At 41.3% G+C, this 21,045-nt stretch overlaps 1 protein-coding gene across 2 annotated transcripts in view; it reads left to right on the forward strand.

Annotated features, from left to right (window-relative positions):
* The first annotated feature begins 14,193 nt into the window (after positions 1-14,193).
* The window catches only part of mamdc2a (MAM domain containing 2a), a 30,129-nt gene continuing 23,277 nt past the window's right edge, over positions 14,194-21,045 (forward strand). The window contains exons 1-2 of one of the 2 annotated variants that reach the window (XM_030060427.1): positions 14,194-14,322; positions 14,539-14,664. In XM_030060427.1, the coding sequence (XP_029916287.1) occupies positions 14,295-14,322; positions 14,539-14,664 (154 nt within the window). In that variant the 5' untranslated portion in view covers positions 14,194-14,294. Of the gene's footprint in view, positions 14,323-14,538; positions 14,665-17,936; positions 18,006-21,045 lie in introns of those variants that run through there. The other variant, XM_030060429.1, reaches the window with a different exon arrangement.

The following is a 21,045-nucleotide window of genomic DNA, read 5'->3' on the forward strand; positions in this document are numbered from 1 at the left end:
AGAAGCCATGACAGATTACAAAGAATCCTCATTAAAGGCAGGCCTCATTCATCCTCTTAATCTCCTGCAGGAGCGGGATACTTTTTTGTGGGGGAAAAAAGATGGATCCCTCCGACCATGCATTGATTATGGGCCTCTGAATGACATCACTGTCAAAAATCGGTACCCCTTGCCACTCATGTCATCAGCCTTTGATCAGCTTCAGCAGGCAAAGATCTTCACCAAGCTAGATCTTAGGAATGCTTACCACCTGGTTCGAATCAGGGAGGGGGATGAGTGGAAGACAGGCTTTAACATATCTAGTGGTCACTGTAAATATTTGGTCATGCCATTTGGGTTGACTAATGCACCTGCTGTTTTTCAAGCCATGATCAATGATGTGCTTAGAGACTTTTTAAACCACTTTGTCTATGTGTACCTTGATGACATCTTGATCTTTTCCCCAGACCTGGACTCATGTATGCCATGTCCGTCAAATTCTTCAGCGGCTGCTGAAGAACCAATTATGTGTGTAGCCCTTTTATCCCTCAAACCATAAGAGAAAGGCCCTGAGTTCTTCAACTCAATAAACCCACGTACCAAACCACAAATCAAATTAAATTAATCAATGACTAGTTTACTTGTCTTTTATTATTTGTGTCTCGAGTCTCAGTTTTTTAACTATTAATCAACTTCATGAACTATTATTATTACCTTTTATCCAACTTATGAAATAAAATTACCGTCTAAGTAACTAGGTTACCTCAATAAGGTAAGTGTACCTCCTTTGTAAACCGTTGCAAAATTATAACTCTTATGCCATAACACCTTTGGCAAATAAATAACCTCACACTCACACAGTAAGTCTCACACAGTGGTCTGTTTGAGAACAATGAAAAATGAACCTTTTTGTTTACTGATAGAATGTATCAAATTTACAAATATAAAACTTAGTTTCTTTTTCTTTTTCAATATCAAAACATCACAATGCAGTAGCAATATACCACCTGAATGGCTGAATAACTTCTCTGTAATTATGAATCAAAATCTTACACACAATAAAACTCAAAACAGTGGGCACACACTCACACAGTCACAAGCTGGCAAACTCAATACAGCACCTGATGCAGGCCTGATGCGCCGCTTCACTCAGAAGAGCCAGAAAATAAAATATGGTACCTTATGGAGAGTTGTGGGTCCAATCCCCAACCCAAACGGTGTCTCCGATGAAGGCAAGATGACGCAGCGAAGTCCCAAACACGGCAAGGTCCGTTGAGCGGCAGGTGAAGCCGGTCGGCGGAGCCAGGAGCGGTGGATGCCGGTCGGCAAACCCCGGAGACAGGCGACAGCGGCCGGCGGAACCAGGAGACAAGAGACGGCAGCACACGGCAACAACGCCAAATGCTTCAATTTTTCCAGATCGGGAACAATGGGAGAAAACCAGGCTCTGATGTGCGCTGGGCTAGCTGCAACATGAGTCCAGTCAGTGTGCTAGCGACTGGTGCTTCACACAGCTATATGTGCTAACACAAGCTATCTTGCAACGCAATAAATAAAGTCTCTCACTTCTGGGCTAAAAGTGTCTTTTTTAGTCCACCGAAGATGTGTAGGTAATGTTTTAGCAACAGACTGTCGGGTAGAAAGTCTTTAAAAACATACAACTACGCACTTCTGCAAAATACATTCACTTGCCGTAACTTTTTCCTCTCGCCATTTTTTTCAACCTCCTTCTTCTCCAACCTTACCACCGCCCGCTCCCGCCCCCACAGCCAATCACACAACAGAATGAACGACATGAACCACAAACATCCAAACACATGTGAGAAAACAAAACAAGAGATTCTTCTACATATCTGCCACCAATACATACTGAATAAAGATGATACAGTTTTGTTTTTTTATTCTTATGTTTAGCTTGCATTGGACATATTAACTTCAAACAGAAACATTAATTTTTACCAACACGTTTGTATTTTAAGTACTATAACCATCATATTAAAAGTAATAATTATTGAAGGCAAATTAAATTGCCTGGGGCTACATGTGAAACCAGAAAAGAGCAAGTTTCATGCCGACATGGTATCTTTCCTTGGCTTCATCATAGCTCCTGGAAAGATACAGATGGATTCTCAGTGGCCAGTGCCCTACACCTGATAGCCGCAAAGTCCAGCAATTCTTGGGATTTTCTAACTTTTACAGGCTGTATATCAGGAACTTCAGCACCATAGCTGCACCTCTCATTCTCTTACCTCTCCACAGACGCCGTTCCAGTGGTCTTCCCTCATTGGTTTGACTGGTGTAACGCCCAAACCACGACTATGCATAATGTAACGGGTAGCGCAGGTGTTTTAGGGATAACGGCGGGTGTGCAAGATAGCAACTTTTGCAGGGGAACGGCTCTTACGCAATGCTAAATCCCCAAATAACGGGTTTAGGGACTCTGACGCAAGATAGGACCCCATATCTGTATTCATGTCCACCCTGAAATATTTTCTTGTAAATGTGACATGGTCTAGGGTGTTTTTTCAGCAGCACATGTAGATGTTGCTTAATGATCATAGAACTATTAAAGAAATATTATTGGAATAGTACAGGCAGCAGTGTGTCTCTATATGATCCTCTTGCTCTTCCTGTGATTTGTCAGTTTGATCATGGAGGTGACACTACTCTGTAGAGTATATAGGCTACAATATAGTAGATAATTGTGTATTTATAGTATATAGTTCAGAGAATATTATAGATCCAAGATGAATCTGACATAGGGGTGACCAACAGAAGAAGGTGCAATTACAAAGCCATCTGTCATTTCAGCACCACAGACAGCTCCATGGATTTATCAATATACAGCACAGTTAGGCTGCGGATATTACAGAGCCATGGTCGGGCCAGAGATTCTATACTGAACAAATCTCAATCAGATAAAGGATTAATGAGTCAGGCAGACAAGACTGACCTTCCCTGCACTTCTAGGGGATGAAGCTAGGGGATGGCAGATCGGGAGAGAGAGGGAAAGCTTATGGTCATTTTGCTTCTGAGGGGGGAGGTATCCCCCCTCATCCCTCCTCAAATTGTTTACTGGGTATAGGTGACATAACAACAATGTAAGTCTAAAAAAGTTCAATAATAGATATAGGCTGAGTGCCACATCTGCCTGAAGGGGGAGTTATGGACCTATTGTAACAAGGCTTCCTGTGCCTCCCCACAAAGCAGTATATAAAACTGTTCATGCCATCATTCATTCCAAGCCATCTAGTCTTACTAAAGTAAATATCCTGCTTTGCTTCCTGTCCTAATAACAATCAGAGCCACATTCAGTTTCGCTGGTTAAGATAGCAAAATAAAGTGTAATGAATCAGTCAGTGTTTGTCACCCCAGGTATCGGTGACCCCTTTATGTAAACGTCTGATGTAATGAGAAAGCTAATTCCTCAGGAAATGCAACAGCTTGAGAATCTCTCCCTGTCTCGCCCACCTGAAACTTTTTAAATCTGTAGTTTCACTTTCAAACAAAGTTACATAACAGATGGAGAGCATCTGTGGAAAAAGTTTGTTATCCTGATGTGGCTCAAACAGAATGGGGGAGTCAGCAGTTTACATACCAGCAACCTTCAGTGCTATTGATTCAACCTGAAGCCCTCAAATGCTGTATAAAATAACAATAACTGAAAAAAACAAAACAGAAAACATAAAAAAAAATATTGCTACTTATGAAATGTGATGTAGTGGTAAATAAAAAGAAGCATAAAGCTTTTAGGGTTTTATGGTTTTATTTTATTAGCACAATAAGAAATCTCACAAAAAGGGAAATTACTTGAAACAAACTGTGGAGTTTAGATTAAAAATAGCTAAAGCTGGCAAAGCTATCTCACGCATAAGACAAGCAAAAAATGCCCAAAAAAAGGAAAAAGAAAAAAGAACACGAGGAACGAAATAAGTGGCACTAAGCAGATCACAGACCTAACATATAAAAGTGACAATAACTTTAAAAAAAAAAAAAGAAAGAAAATGGACAGATCTATGTGTGTGTGAGAGAGAGAGAGAGAGAGAAAGAGAGGGGGAGAGAGTGAGAAAGAGAGCATGGGAGTGCTTGAAAGTGTCAGCCTGCATTCATTCAAGAGCTGACACTAAAGTGTAGATAACGAATTAAAAAAAAAAAAACAGTGAGAAAAAGAGGAGTGAGAACAGGCCAACTAGTTTTGCTTATGAGACAAATTCTAAGCGTGTGTTTGAAGGAGGTAGCCTGTGCTGCAGAGAGCCCCTGGATCTAACAGAAAATTCAAACTGAGAGGCATGAAATTTTGAAATGTGCAAATAATCACGTCCTAAGTAGCGAAAAATTCTTCATTCAAATTCACGTTTGCCCTTTCCCCCTTAAATGGAGTGCCCACAGGTCCTGAAAAACTCTGAGAAGGTCCCAGGATAATTTTGTCTAAACTGATGGTCTCACATGGTTCTGAAATCTTTTGGTTGCATTGTAATGAACTTTGGCAAGCACTTTGTGCTCTGCAGAGGATGAACCCTGTCATTTTTGACCTTCTCTTTATAGCACCATCCTCAGGTCAAAATGTCAAATTTGCACACAAACTATAACTGAATGTAATCAGCATGATATGGTAAGTGGCATGATATTTGGAGGGTGGAGGATTCCAAAAATGTACACTGCATGTATACTCTAAGCTTAAAGGTACACTAAGCAATATTACATTCATTTTTTTTTTTTTTACAGTAAAATGGCCCCTTGAAATGTGGTCTCTCCTCCTTACAATTTATAGCCAACATGCTGCTATTGGCTGGTTTTAGTGATCTAAATTTCTGTGTTAGTCAAAGTGTTTCTGAAACTGTACATTCTTCAGATAAAAATATCCAAATTTTAGATTAATTGCATGAGTGGCGCTCAGCACTGTGGCCACAGAAAACCTTCATTCAAAGAAACCTATTATCTATATCTTGTAGCTGAAAGTCTGCAGCTTCACCACATTTTCAAATTGGAGGTCATAGATGAAATAACCTAAGTAATTCAACAAGAGCCATGTGAGTGTCAAATGTATCCCTCATTTCCATCCCAAAAATGCTTTTTTCACCTTAACTTTCCTTTTGGTACAAGCAATCTACCATGAACCTGGTAGCAGATCTGATTCAGTGTGTTTACAGATGGAATCTGAGCTCTCAACATCCTCTAGTGGTCAGAGATTGCAGAGATAGCTTTAATACAAAACAGGGTCAGCAGTACAATATGCATCCTGTCTGCTTTACTGATCACAATAAAGCCAAATGTCTCCTGCGAACATAATCAGAGAATGCAACATGCGTCATAGAAACATGATGAAAGTTAATGCACATTACTTTACTGCGATTACAGCATTTTGCAGCAGTTGTGTTCTGTAGCTGACCCCAAGCCAGCTTCAAGCCTGTATTGCTTTCCAGCAGGCAGGGCACTGAAGCTAGAATCTAGCAGAGTGGCCTTCCAGGATTCCAGCTGCACTGCCCAGGACTGTTCTTTTTATTTACTGTAGGACATTTCAGGTAATTAGAATTAGATTTATTATTTAGATAATTTATTTTACATGGATGGCATGTCTTCTCACTGTCGCCCAACATCATAGTTTTTATGTCGCTCCAGTGTTAAAACCCTGACAAAACCAGAATATTGGCATGGCTGTGCATCACTGTTGACTTAAAATAGTGTTAGCTCAGGTGGATATGTTGGTGTGGTGTCTGTGGTGATTGGTTACGGAAAATCGAATCCCCCTCTCCCACGGAAATCAGTTAGAGTGGAGGCAATGTCAGAGTGGAGGCGGAAACGGGAAGGAGCTGACGATTCATTCTTGATATCACACAGACTTAGGACATCAATGAAGGCTGTGCTCCCCTCAGGTCTAACAGAGCCAGGCTCCTGCTCTGTGCCTGCTGGCTCACTGGAAAGCCTCTGCTTACTTATTATCATCAGTAACACCTGGGTTTTTCATGCTATTTCCTGTCCGGATGACTGCTCTGAAAAAGCTGGTGAGTATCCATTTATCCATTGATTTCAATTGGAAAAATTAATAAAGGCGTCGGTGGTTTCAACCTATTAACTTTTATGTCTTTATTTCATACTGGTCTCACAGAAATAAGTGAAAGGACCACGTAAAGCACATAATATGATGGTGTCACAGAACGAGTTAAAATTACATGCAGGCATCACAGAAACAAGGCTAATGTAAAGTCAGTTAGGATCCTTAGTCGTGTTGGACACACGACTTACCGGTGGATGGGCCTTGACTTTCACTAAGTCAGCCTGAGATTGAATCCAGCTTGAGGTGAGACCAGTGTTCTTTATGTTCTTGTCTGACTTTGCATTGGCATTGCATTGGCATCATATTATGTCATGTCATTGGGGTACAACACCTGCACAGTAAAAGCTGCACTTGCAGAAAGGCTGAGTAGATGGCACTGATCATTGCACCTCAATGGAGCAAGCCAAAGAGCACCTGAACAGACGCCAGCCTGTTATTTCTAGCACCTTCTGCTGTAATCCATGAATATTTCGGGTGCTCCAGTTACACTGCGCATGTCTGTACCCCACAGCTGTCATGGGGTCAGATTTCTTTTGACAGCCTTATGTGCAGGCATGTCATTTAACCCATTTAACAGCCATGTAATGCGTTGTTAAGAAAGCTGTGATCATTTCATTTTATTTATGTGAGATCAGCTTGCTTTAATTTGTATACACTCCCAGATCAAAATGTGTTTCTGTGGTTCACAGACGCAAGCAGCTCTGTGACAAAATAGACCATAAAAAACGGACAGAATGGCAGCAAGTGACACAGATGCATGTCTGCGTGTCTGCTCTGACACACTCCGTGCCAGATCTGTACCATGGTCTGGTGGACTCCGGCCTTTAATTTCCTGCTGTCATTTTTTTATCCTGCCCATACTGTTTCTCAGCGCTGTGTTTAATGAGAAACAAGCTGGTTCTGATAACCGTGTAACTTAAGTTTGCCTTCAAACTGGTCTGAAGTTCAGTTACATGCAGGCAAACTCTAAATGTGACTTTATGAACCCTGCAGATAGGCTGCCCTGTGAGAAGACCTACAACTTACCCAGTTTGGTAGTATTTATTGTTGTGTACGCTGAATTTATTCCATATAGATTTATGAGGAGAGTAAAGGGGGTTTATGTGGGTTTATCCTCCACAACATCTATGGTCATATCATCAGTCGGGAAAAGCTTGGTGTTTCCAGTGTTTGTTCACGAGTAAATTGCCTGGGAAAACTCCCTTCTTCTGCTGCTGCCAGCTTTTCTGTGAGACTGTTTGGAATACCGCTGGGTTTTGTATGGGCCTGTCTTCAATTTCTGCACCACCACTGGCATTTTTCCTCCTACCTATCAGGATGTGACAACAGCAATGACTCTTTGAGTATCAGACACGTGTCAGCCCTGAGAAATTGATGACAGAGTGAAAACAGAGAGGCTCGGCTTTGTCATCACTTTTATTGGTGTCGTTCCCAGGATCTGACTTGATGGATTAAAAAAAACTCCAAAAGGTTCATAATAAACATCAGGGAGAGCTTCCTTAGTATTTGCACAAAAAGTGTGTTTTTACAGATTCTTGACCTCAGTACATATCAGTGTTTAAATGTATGCATTCCATTTGTTTTCTGAATGTTTTTTGAAGATGTACACATTTACCAAGGTATATTATAACCATGGTAATATATTAAATATAGAAATGCATGAAATAACAAAATATAAAAAGTTTGAAGTGGTCTGCTGTAATCATTTCCTCTTTGTCTTTGCATGCTTTTTAATCCATACAGTTTACTCTATCCACACACGGTCCATTCATGTGATATAGGCCCACTAAGTCTGTTGAAATTGGTGATTACATGTTTGCTGTGTTCTGGTTTCTGTTCAGTTTTTTCCACTGATGATTCCCATTGCTGTTTTGCTGCTGCTGAAACCCAGTTTCCCCATGGAGATCAATGAGTTTCATCTAATTTTATCATGACTTAATTATGTAGATTAGTCCTTATATTTTATGAACACTTGTTGCTGTATACATAATCCTGAGGTCAGATGACACAGATTAATGCTAACGCACGTTCCTTCAAACAGTAAACCATGGGACACAATTGCGTAAGAGCAGAGCTGACAGAGATCAACACAAAGATGTCTTTATTTCAGTTTCTCTGTTAGCTCACACATCATTTTGTCATTATGGAAACACACAACACTTTGCTCACTAAGCAGAAGCAGACTTGTCGTATTATGTATTTGGATGTGATGTTTTTTTCATCTTCTGTGGTTATAACTACATCCAGATGTGTAAAATGTTTCCCATCTCTGCACAACGTAGGCACCTTTGGAGCTCTGAGCTCAAGGCTTAGCCTGCAGGGCCCACATACATTTTATATTAGATGTTTTATCCCCGGGAAAAAAATCACATCTCATCTTCAGACAGGAAATAGACAATATTCCGAGATGTCGAGGAGAGTAAACCCTGTATAGACACAGTTCACTCATCTTTTTCTTCACTGAATGGAAGGACAGTTTGAAAATAGTAAAAAATAGAAAATAGTGTCAGACTGGTACAGGTTACACAAAGAATGCCTTTTTAAGGAAAAACTATGACTGTTTTTGTTGCTGTCAGTGGTTGTATTACCTTATGGTGGTCACTGACTGGAGGTTGTACCTTTTCATTCAGCATTGCATCACTGGGACGATGGATCATGCAGCAGTGAGTGGCTGTGTAAATCACTTCACTGGAATTCACTGCAGCTGCTATCCGTGGACATTTGAAGACACCTGTAACCTATTGTAAGTCTTGTCAGATACACAATAATCACCTGCTACTGAAGCTGGCAGCCCATTCAAATCACTTTGCAAAGAAACTTAAGAGCTGAAAAAAGGAAAGCAGATCAGTTCCACATGTTGTAAAAATGAGCACGCTTTTGTGAGCCAGTGATTACAGCCAGCACAATTTAATGCTTGTCTTAAGCCTGTAGGAAATTATAAAAACATAACTCTAGCCTTCTTTGACCTGAACTATATATATCCCCATCTTTTTGTATCATTCCAATCCATTCTGACCATAATAGTCCTTCTGTGTATATCCCTCCCACTCATATACATGTCTCCATGCTGAGTTTTTCCCCCTTCTTATTGTACAAAAAAAAAAAAAAAAAAAAAAATGATTTTGGATCTAATTTGCCAATAGTTTTGTTATTAAAATGGGTGAAATGATGGAAGTAGAAATGATACCACCTTTGTGATTTTTTTTTTTTTTTTTTTTTTTTTTTTTAAATGTGGTGTTTGTTGCACTCACAAAGGCATTGGAGTGTTAAATATGGCTACAGATTTTTTTTCCCCCCAAACCCATCAGAATCCACCCCAGTCAACACAGAAATGCATAATACAGGAACCCTTGGTTGAAGAATATTCAGTATTAGCTCACCCTATTTATTTTCATATTAGGGGGCGGCCAGACAGAGTTTGCCAGTGAATGGATTTTGCTTATGGGGCTGACACACTGATGGAAAATGGTTGTCTGCAATTTTTCATACAGCTGGTCCACATTTTGATGTGCAAAATAGTTGAAACCATCCAAACTTAATTATGACCACAGTACACGTAAGCAGCCGTTGAACGTGCAGGAGCCAATCTGACAAGGCTCTTTTTCAAGATGGAGGAGTGATAAGAGTATTACAGTTTGTAGTTGTAACCCAAAATTAAAGGTAGCATTTTTGCGCTATGGATTCCCTGGTCAGATTTCCAGTGCTTTTTTCCCCCATAGGGTTTTCAATTTACCATAAATAAGGTCCATCGGTGGTTAACATGAGCCAAAGAAAGTCTGATATTGTTCGATGTCATAACATCTCAACTGCAGATTTTTAGGCAGTTGTGTGCTTTTAAAAAGCTGCTGAAAAGTTGCTTTAATGAAACTACAGTGGCTGTTATAATACTGTTCATTCAAGCTTCTTCACTCTATTCACATTTCTGTGAAACATTTCCAGTATCACCCTCAGTTCCAGCAGACACAGCTTGCTAGCTGCAACAGTGGACGTGCAGACGGGTCCGGTGGTGATGTAACACTGGAAATTCCCCATTCTTCTGTGTAAGATAAAAAGAAGCTGACATTAATGACAAAGTAATGAGTAGGGATGTAATACAATCTGATCAAACAGTTCTGCATTTATAAGAGAGGTTAGGCTTGTTACTCTAGAGAACTGAAGTTATTAACAAGACTTAAAATTGCTGCTCAAAATGCAGCAGTCATTTACAAACACAAACTGAAAACTATACTAGATTTTTTGGGGGGACATTTCTGCTTTTTTTTTTTTTTTTTTTTGATAGCGATAGTAGAGCCATGCAGCAAATGACCTCGGCTCTGATTCAAACCCTTATTGCTGCTGTGAGGTCTCAGCCTTGATAAGTGGTAAGCACTCTACTAGGTGAGCTGCTGGAGCACCCCTACATTGTTAACATGTTAACAGAAAATAAACTTGCTCTAGTGCTGACTAAGCATGAGCACATTTGCACACGATTCACTCACACACACAACTCACCAAGGAGAAGTTGAAGAAGTGGTTACATGTCCCGACTGAGGGACAGATGGCAATTGTTCTGAAGCTGGTACGAGAAATGTGCAGGCTTGTGTGCCTCTGACCTGCGTGCCAATCATCTGGGAGCATGCAAAAGGGCTTTTGTACATAGTGGGAGATTGTTGTTGGTACATTTTTACCCGAGGGTGGCACTGGAGGAAAGGTGGCCCAAGAGGATGCACCCTGTAAATGGCAATCCACACTATTTCACATTTTGGTCTGGGGGTAGCATTAGAGGAAAGATTCTGAGGTCACAAAAATTAATAGGTTACGTTCCCTATGGAGCATGGATGTGCTCACCAAATGTCAAGGCAAGCCGCCCAATACATTTCACAGATACTGGAGCGAAATATTGGACAGACATATGTCATGTACAGACAGACAGATGGAGCAACACAGCCATCCGTCTGCAGGCAAAGCAATAATATGAGTCACATATCCCTGCCCTTAGACTGTGGGGCTGATTCCGGCAACTCAGATCTTTTTTCAAAGACTGCTGTGCTTCCTACAGCTGGCTTCTGATGTAACACAAACACACAAGCTCATGCACTCACAGACATTCTGCTGGTAATATCACACCACAGCATATGTTTCTGTTTGTATTTCCACTGTGGTCCCAGTTTTAACTGTAAACCAACTGTGCTGGGAGAAGGTCTTCCCTAAACAACAAAGTAATCATCTACAGCGTTTCATAAGCATAAGAATACATGTCCAATTTCTACATTTTTACTGTAAAATCACAATAGTTATTCAACATATGCCCTGCTCATAAATGCGTTTCCTTTTGCCGGTCCAGACCAGTGTGTGGCAGCTCTCTCCTGGGAGAAACCCTCAAGCATACAGGCAGTGATGTGTTTTACATGTCCAGCAGCAGAAGCAGTATTTTGGAATGTTTCAAATAAATAAAAGAAGAACTGGCTACTTGGCATGTGTAGTGCCTGCCACACTGTTTGACTGACAAGTGATCTCCAGGAAGTGCAGAGCAGGAACAGTACAGCATTGGCTGTTTCGGATCAAAAGAAATGGAAACAGGAGTTTTGCAGGTTACCACTTTAAAGCCTCAAAGGATCATAGTATGTTTGAGAGGCCGAGTGTTTGAGTGTGTCTTCAGCCCATCGGGTCCATCTCACGCAACACCTCAGTCTTACATAAAGCTGTGCTAACACAGATTCCGCCACCATGTTTACATTTTGAGTAAAAGGTATACCTTATACTTGCCAACTGGCCATTTTTCCATCATGCAAATAAAAACAAACCTCTGAAGTTCAAAGATCAACCTCTGGCTTAGTGTTACATAGCAGGCAAGAGGAATCCACTCGCCTTCTCTCATCACACACCTCACATTTCACATAGTTTATATTTATACACTGTATGTCACACTGAATAGTTAGCTGTTGTTCATCATTATACAACTCATCACAGAAGTGTTCAAATCAGTAAGGCAGGACATACGTTGCTCCTGCTGCTCCGGCTTTGGCTGTGGTGGCATTTCAAAGTTGTGTGGCTCTGGATGCTTGGACACACGGCTTTCAGACCTCGGTACATCACACAGAGCTGGAAGTGGATTGGACACGCCTTAAAAGGCCCAGGTTACCTCCAGGTTCAGCATCACTGCTTTCTGCATTGGAAAACAGTGGCTCTGCTGGGTGGTTTTCCCCGTGATTGTGTGTTGACAGTTTAATACTGCTACAAATAATATCCCAGATTTCTGTCTGTCTTTAACATTATTTGTTGCACTTTTATCCTTACCTTGCAAATGTAAGTGTTTAAATGTTGTGTTTTTACTTATTTATTTACTTGTACAGGATGATGTTTATTATATTGTGTAGAACTGAAAGGAATACACTTGCATGAAATAATAGCATAGGCACAGAAATCTACATTAGTGACTGTTGGCTGCTGCTGCCATTTTTAATACAATTTTGCATCTATTTGACAATGTCCAAGTATGACACTCATAATTTAATGAACACAAACCGGAATATGTTTTCATATCGGAGTCCCTAGGGCTAAGTCACTTCGAGTGGAGGTCCAGGGCCTCATAACTGTGAACTTGTGGGGGTCCAAAACATGGAAAAGCTGGAAAACCCCTGCTGAATCCCAGTGATATATAGGCCATTACAGACATGGAGGAAAATCAGCACTAGGCTTGAGTCTACTTTTCTATCACAAAGAATTTGTAGTTTTGAATTATAGCATGGAACATATTTTGAACAAAGATGATTCCTAGTATTGACACAAAGGCTTTGTCATTGATTATAACAGAATAGAGCTTTTTCACAGCAGCCATGTTGACATGAAAAAGCAAAGTAAAGCCAGGTGTTACTGATGACATTAATTAAAGTTCTGTCCTGTTTCAGTCTAACAAAGCCGGGGCCCTGCCAGCGTTCATGCTGGCTCTCTTGACTCTAACATACATAACCTTAATGTATGCCATTAATAACACCTGGTTTACCTGCTGTTTTCAGGTCAAATGGCTGTGAAAAGGGTCTATTGAAGAGAAGAAGAAAACTACAATAAAACCCCAAAAGGCCATTTCTATAATTAAATTACTTTAATCTAAAACATAAGAACCCTGTAGTAGTAAAGGGCTCTGACTGGAAGAGATAAATACAAAGCAGTCTGGTTTTGTTTGGTTAAGAAATAAAAAGTTGTTGCAACCTGAATCTGTCAATGTTGAAGTTTTACAACAGGTCCTAAACCATGCAGGCAGCCAGGCAGCAGCTTGAACATTTTCAGCAGTAAATAAATGAAACGGTAAATACTGAGGGTGATAAGTTGATCAAGTTGGTCTGCCTTCTTCCTCCAAAACAAAACGACATGCTTCCACCAGACCAGATGGCTCCTCTCACACAGGGGTTTGCACTAGGAGGGGGGGAAAAAAGTTATGGAGTGGGGTAGAGGGCATAATATTCTTCAAATAAAATAAAAATAAAATAGGTTCTACTATGGGATTTAGTAAGAAGGAAATCCTGGTGATTTGAGCCCAGAATCACAATCTTCTTATCAGCATCTGGACTTTGAAGAGACATTGCCGTGACTTGGGCTGATTCAGAAGAAAACAATATTGTGATTCTGGGCGAAAATCTCCAGGATTTCCTTGTTAGTAAATCCCATCGCAAAGTAGAATTTGATGGTCATCAGCTGCAGGTGGTAAGTGGCAGCACATTCGAGCCATGTGGTTCTTTGACCAAAAAGTAGGAGACTATTTCTAGTAATTTTTTTTTCTAATAAATTTGTGACTTTATAATCTCTTATTTTTGTATGTTTTTCTCATGAATTGGTGAGTAAATGTACGACAATAATATTGGAAATTCTGAGTTGTTTTTTCCTTCCCTACAATGGTACTGATGCGCCGTCCCAGTTTGCAAAAAAAAAAAAAAAAAAAAAAATCTCCAAATCAACGAGTGCCATCCTGAGGCAGTCCCGGTTACTGTCATGGCAGCAGAATGTGATGTCCCATATGGAGACGCTTGGCAGGAGGCGGGGTAGCGGCGCGCGCCGTGGTGCCTGGACCGCTGCTCGCTCCCTCCCACAGGACATCATCCATCCATCCACCCGATCATACGCTGCATCTCCAGCTGGGACTCAACCATGTGAAAGACAGCCAGTCATTGTGAGGCTCTCAGCGAGGTCTGCTACACAGAGGACTCGGCATCGTTAGCTCCTGTGGTATCTGAAGGGGAGACCTGCTAAGCGGAGCAATACTCGCCTGGCTGCAACGGTGGCTACGATGAGCAGCGTCTGCCTTACTTTTCTTGGTAAATAAACAAATTCAATGCACAATGTCCAATCGTGTTTAAATGTCCTGGCTAGCCTTGCATGTGTCACATTCCAGTTTCTTCTGGTCGCTAATTGCCATTTCTACCGTCTTTGGCAGCACAACTGAAGGAATTAGGCTTGCACCTAAACGACAGCAAACATAAGTGGGTCACAGTGCAACTTTGCTGCATGGATGCTTTTCTCTCTCCTTGTAGTGCTCTTACTGTGTGGACTCCTCAGGGCGCAGCAGCAACTACTGCCTGGATCCTGCAACTTTGACCAAGGCACCTGCGGCTACACATCAGACCTAGACTATGGCAACTGGATCCTAAATGAAGAAGGTAATGGAATAAACATGTTGTGAAGAGTTACTCCTATTTTATAATGATTGAAACAGAACATCATGCTTAAATTGTACTTCATTCACTTACATTTAGGGCTCATTGATAACTTTACCCTAAACCCACCTAACAGATTGTCTAGCCTTTTCTTAGTTAAATGTACTGTTAGTTGAAATGCATGTTGCGTGAAGTGACATAATGGCAACAGGTGGGATTGCACATCCAAATATGTAGCACACTCTCCTAACATTAACTTGAATTTGACCAGTCAAACAGTGATCCCCCACATCCAGCTGACCAGGACCTTTTTGCATGACTGACCCGTTATAATCTCTTTAGTGCTTCTTTCAGACTCCTGAATAGACACTCAGTGAGTGTGTGTGTGTGTGTGTGTGTGTGTGTGTGCATGAGGATGTGTATGTATGTGTGTGTGTGTGTGTGTGTGAGAGAGAGAGACAGAGAGTGAGAGAGAGACAGAGAGACAGTGTATGTGTGTTTGTATGTCTGGCTAGACCTATATAGAGTGCTAATGAAACATGACCAGGGTTTTTTCCTGTCGTAAAATGGGTCGTTGTAGGGTTCCGTCTGCAGATCAGTGCCTGCAGTCAGGATTTATTGTTGCCAAATCAAACATCTCGTCTTTCCCACTGGACGCTCATATTTGCCGCTCTATTTGATGTCGTAGTAACAGCCTAATTCTTGCAGCCAGCATCAACGTCTCCTCTTCATCTCAGATGATTAAGAAAATCATTAATGAATTATGTATTGGAAGACTTGAATAATAAAACCACTCATTGGTTTTGAGAGTTTCTAAAAAATCTATTCATCTGACAGTTCCCTCTATACAATTATCCCATATAATTTGTATAGTATAGTGTGTAGTGTCTAAGCAGTATTTTAGATATTTGTGTTTCAAAAATTAACACACAAAACAGGTGACAAACTAACCCAGTTAAGGTTCAACTGTGAAAGCTGACAGTAAACAGAAGAAAGAGGGCAGTATCACCACTCTTGACTGGTGATTGATGGCTTCACAGTGGGGATTAAGTTAGTCCAGTTCATCAAAGCTTTTATGTTTGCTGTTTTAAACACTCTGTGTCTTATAGAGGAAATGATGTGCTTTATGTTCACGGCAGCAGTAACAGTGGTTTGTGCAGAATCAACAGAGGGACGTAGGAGTGAGCATCATGAAAGATAGCCACCATGGCTGACCAAAAAAAAGAAAAGATTGTTATGTAGAATATTCAAAGGAAAAGAAACAGATTAATCACTCATAAGAAGTTCGCTAAAAAGAAAACTGTCAAAACCAAAGTGAACAGCAGCATCGCCTTTCAAAGATGAAATGCAAATCCAGGATGACAAGGGATGAGTTAGAGCAGCCATCTCCGAGCCAGAACTAGACTGAGCGTTTCCATTTGACTAAAAGACAAGAGAGATTTGTGGCTTTTTTTCCCTTGTTTTTACCTTCAGGCTGGTAGGTTTGTTATTAGTCATAGTTTACATTGAGTGTATTTTTGTTTTGTAACTGTGTATATTGAGTCCAAAATGACCACTTCTCAAGGGTCATCAAAACAAAGAAAAGGAACATTTAAGGGTGCTCTGTGTATTTGTTTCCGTGCAAACAAGTACAGCAATTCAAAGTGAGTCCTCTCTCCCTTTTGGTTCTATCTTTGTTCCATATTCCTGCACATCTCACAAAGTTTGAGAAGCTGGTGCTTTTTGAGGGTCCTTAGTGGTCTTAAAGGGATCCTTCAAGCATAACTTTTGTATCAAGCATTCACCATTTGCTGCCTTCAATCCCAATGATCCCAATTTTATTCATAAGCCTTCACAGTAAACTCCATTTCAAACACACCAGCCATCTCTGACCTAATGGAAAGAAACTGGGTCCCTAATTACTGGGCATATGACTGGATACCAGGGACTTGGATTGTACAGCATGACATACAGCATTTTTAAACGGAATTTTTGATAGCTCTTTGCCGTTGTAAAACCATAAAATGACCCAGATTTTTTTTTTCCACTGGGTCAGAAATGGCTAGGGTTTTTAGAATGAGTTTACTTTGAGGGCTTGTGAGTAAAACTTTCTTCATCAGACACTGAAGGCAGCAGTTGGTGAGTGCTTGGTGCTAACATTAAGCATTATGGCCTTTCGGCCCCATACAGATAAACCCCTGACATGTCAAGCCCACAGTCAGCTGTTGGCCCTCACTGGGTCTTATGTGGCTGGCGATCATCCATAGTTTGTGTGGTGTGTTGCGCACCATCAACCCTTGTCCCTTGTTCTTTGTTTGATTGATTGATTAATTCATTGTTGGACCTCATCATTGGCTGACCAGCTGACTCAGCACGTTAAATTGGTAGCAGAGGCCATCAGTGGGAGAAATCCCTCTATCATCACATCTTTAGCCTGACCTGCTGATAAATTGCAAACTTTTTCCACATCTTTTGCCAGTTTTGTCCTACAGCTCTTACTTTTAAGTTAATAATAACATTTTGTTCAACTTTACTACAAAAAATAAGTATTAAAGTGGGTGGGAAAAGTCTTATTTTATCAGTTTTTAAGATTTTGGTTGTACCTCTAGGTTTTAGAGTCCACTCATCTCAGTCCTGACTGACCGTCTGCCCCACTGAAGGCTGACCAGTGAGTGGAGACACGCTCTGTCAGAAAGTGCAAGACGCAAAAATACTTTCTTGAATTCTGACTTATGGTTGGTTATGGTGTGGTTAAAAATGATATTGGGACCTCAAAAATGTTAAATGGGTCAAACATTGTCTTTCAGCCTTTGGAGGGCAGTGCATAAGAACTTTTCTGCTAGTGTGTATACACTTTTTAATCAACCCTCATTTTCACCTTAATGTCCCAGAAAAGCCTTTGCTTCTTGTATACTGCAGAATTTGCAGAATCTGTAAGAAGTAGATTGAACTTTTAATTTTGTCAATTGCAGCCTGCAGTGTGGTTCTGCATTTTTGCCAGTGACAGACTACTCAGATTGTTCTTATGTTACATGAGACAGAGCAGGAGAACCCAAATGCAGGAGACGGCAGGCCAGCAGCCTTGAAGTAAAGATCTTTTATAAATGAAAGCAGGTAAACAGGAACACAGGAATCAACAGAACACAATGGACTGACAAAAACTAATCTGAGACCAGGACGTATATACTACAGAAACTAATGAATAAACAAGACACAGGTGAAGACTGGAGCATATGGTGGCAGCTGACTGGCTGGCAGACCAATGGGAACAGGACAGGACTAATGACACTAAAGTCAGGGTAGGTGTGGAGGAGCAAACAAGCAGGGCTACGTCTAATGAGAGATACAAGGGACATACAGAACAGGTAAAAAGCAAAATATTTGAAACACAGGCAAAAACAGAAAATATGCCAAGCCAAACCAAAGTCAAAGACAGGGATCATGACAGCCCCCGTCAAGGGATGGTCCCTGACATCCCTAAAACAGCAACCACCAAAACAAACAGGTAAATAGTTCATTCAGGGAGAAAGGCAATCTGGGGGCCTCCGGAGTATGGCTTGAGAAGTGGGTAGGGCAACAAGGGTGCAGCAGACAGCTGAAGAACAGGTAACTGTAAAGGAGACGTTTGGGTGGTCAGCCAAGGTTTGGGGAGCTAGGAAAATTGTGTTCGGGAGGGAAGCTAAGAGAGTGCCTTCCTGAGGGCGATGACTCTTGGACACTGGGCTGTTCTGGGCCAGAGGCAGCAGGAACTGGTTGAACGGGAAACAGAGGGCTGGACCTCAAGAACCACAAGATGGGGGACCACCAAAGTCTCAGCAGGTGGAGCCAAAAGAAACTCAGGAACCACTAAAGGTACTGCAGACTCAGAAGGCAGGGCCACAGAGGACGCTGCAAACTCTGGAAAATCAGGAAGCAGGATTACTTGAGTCAGAAAAGGTGGCACCATTGGAAACTGGAGGTGGGCCCACTGGAATGACAGGAAGTAGGAAACTGGAACTTACTTCCTTGGGAGAATCAGGTACATCAGAAAGCCAGAGATAGCAGCCGAACAGGAACCTAAGGGGCATATGATGCAGAGAGTGACCCCTCAGGAAATCCTGATTTTATGGCTGCAAAAGAGCTGGACTCTAGAACAGACAGACAGGGATGGGACCCCTCAGGGGGACAGAATCCAGACACTTCTGGCAAACAGGAGCAAAGTTCAAGTAGATGAGGATGGAACATCTCAGACAAGCAGGACCTCTGAACTTCAGACAGAAGGGAACGGGACCCCACAGGTAAAGAGGAGCTGGACACCTCTGACAGACGGAAACCCTGAGGCTCAGGTTCTGGTTCAGGGTCAAGTTCAAGTTCACATTCTGGGTCAGGGTCAGGTTCAGGGTTGGGCTCTGGTGTCTGGAACTGTTGCAGCATGGACAGGTGTGGAGGAGCAAATTAATAGCTGGGTCTAGTTAGAAACACAAGGGACGCACAGAGCAGGTAAATTGCACAATACTAGAAACACAGGCAAAAACAGAAACATTATAAGTGGATGATCACATGCAACATCATAAGTGTCGCATGTGATCATTCCCATGCAATGGACAGCAAACACAGTTTACAAATGTTGCTGCTGGTTTCTGTACAGATTATCCTTCTTTTCTATCAGCCAACATACTTTCAGAACTTTACATTGTACCAGGCCAAGGCCATGTGACATTCCTCAACTCCATGATTTTCTTGCCTATTTTTACTTGCCCATTCACGTTCCTTCTCTGGTATTTCTCTCAGTCTTTCCCTCAAACATCCAAATGTCCACGTTGCTGTGTGAAACGATAATTGCAAGGGACCAGCGGCCCACATAAAACACAGGTTGGAAAAGAAAAACAAAGATAAAGATTCTGTGTGAAATTATGGTTTGTAATTGGCAGGTTATGTGCCGCGCTACTGTGAACATATCTATTTGAAGCATTCTTCCTGCAGTTGCTTAGATCAGAGTTTCCCACAGGTCTGAGGTATAATTGCTTGTGTGTGTGTGTGTGTGTGTGTGTGTGTGTGTGTGAGGTTGGGGTGAAAGTGGATGAAAGTCTTCTTTGCCAGCACCTTTGCCAGCACTTTGCGTTTCTGTAAGCTCCGTTTTAGCATGGCAGTAGTACCAGTAGTACCAAGAGAGCAAAATGTCAGGGATGGGAATCCTGAACCAAAGCCTGGGCAGCTGTCAGCTCGTTAGTCTTACCCTTTGTTAATGATTTCTTGTGATTATCATTCACTTGTAAATATTTCCAAAGATTGGTTGGACGCTTCAACTATATTTCCATTAGAATCTGCACTGATTTGTCCAGAAAACAAATTTTCATATGGATGGGCTTCAGCAGAGCTGCTAGCTATGTTGTCTGAACTTGCTCTAGCCATGGTGCATGCTGGTTGCTGTAAATCCTTGGCATTGGGTGCCACAAAACTGTGCTTGAGGGTTAGGGTCAGTATGCTTGCACTTTCAGTCTTGTTAGATAATAACTTGTGACATGCCTAAAGTGCTGTTCCTTGGGAACTAGTATTATGTGGGAACAAATTGCCCTCGAGTTACCCTCAGTATTTAGTCAGAAACATTCAGTATAATTAAACTAATGAAATTCTTTGAAACCATTCTGCACCCTAAATGCATTTCTACCATGCTGAAAATGCATTCGAAACCTTCTTCCATAAATTGTACTTCTAGCTCCATTTCTCATAACAGGGGAAATACACATTGCATGTCTAGAAGAAGAAAAAGAAACTGCATTGAAATTGCAGATTGCAAAGAGATTGACTTAGTATGATCAGGAGCCCTCTGTCCCTGACAAAATACTGTAGATAATAGATAATAGTTTTTTTTTTTTTTTAATAAAAATCACAGACATGATACAATTTGTAGAGGTGTAACTGGAATGATTTGTGTATTTATTCCAAACCATCACATCGTCTTAGTGCCACGCAAGAATTTTATGGTGTTTTTAGTGCCAGGTGATGGCAGTACAACAAGTGCTGACATCACCTGCAACCAAAGAGCAGGCACCCTGCGTTTCACCATTAGGGGTCAGCCTTCAGAGATTTGGTTTGGGAGTTACTTGGGGTTCACTCTTGAAGTACCTCTGCTATTTTCTCCACCCTCAAAAATTCCCGCTCAGTTTATAAATTGAACTTTCAGAACACTGTGTGATTTCCAGTTAGTTCTGCAGTTCTGTGGTTATGCAAGAGGGACGTAAATCCTTTACCTCTTCCAGTCCTCTTATTTTTACCCAAATCCCTGTTCAGAGCACTGGATCTGTTTATCTGCTGAGGAACAATCCCAAGGCTAAATAGCTCTCTCCATGAAAGGACAGACTTACTGGAGGCCTTGCCCTGCTCAGTTGTCTTTATTACTATCGGGCAGCTAACATCCAACTTTCT

This window comes from Myripristis murdjan, chromosome 9, assembly GCF_902150065.1.
Source record: "Myripristis murdjan chromosome 9, fMyrMur1.1, whole genome shotgun sequence".
In the NCBI taxonomy this organism is placed as follows: Eukaryota; Metazoa; Chordata; class Actinopteri; order Holocentriformes; family Holocentridae; genus Myripristis; species Myripristis murdjan.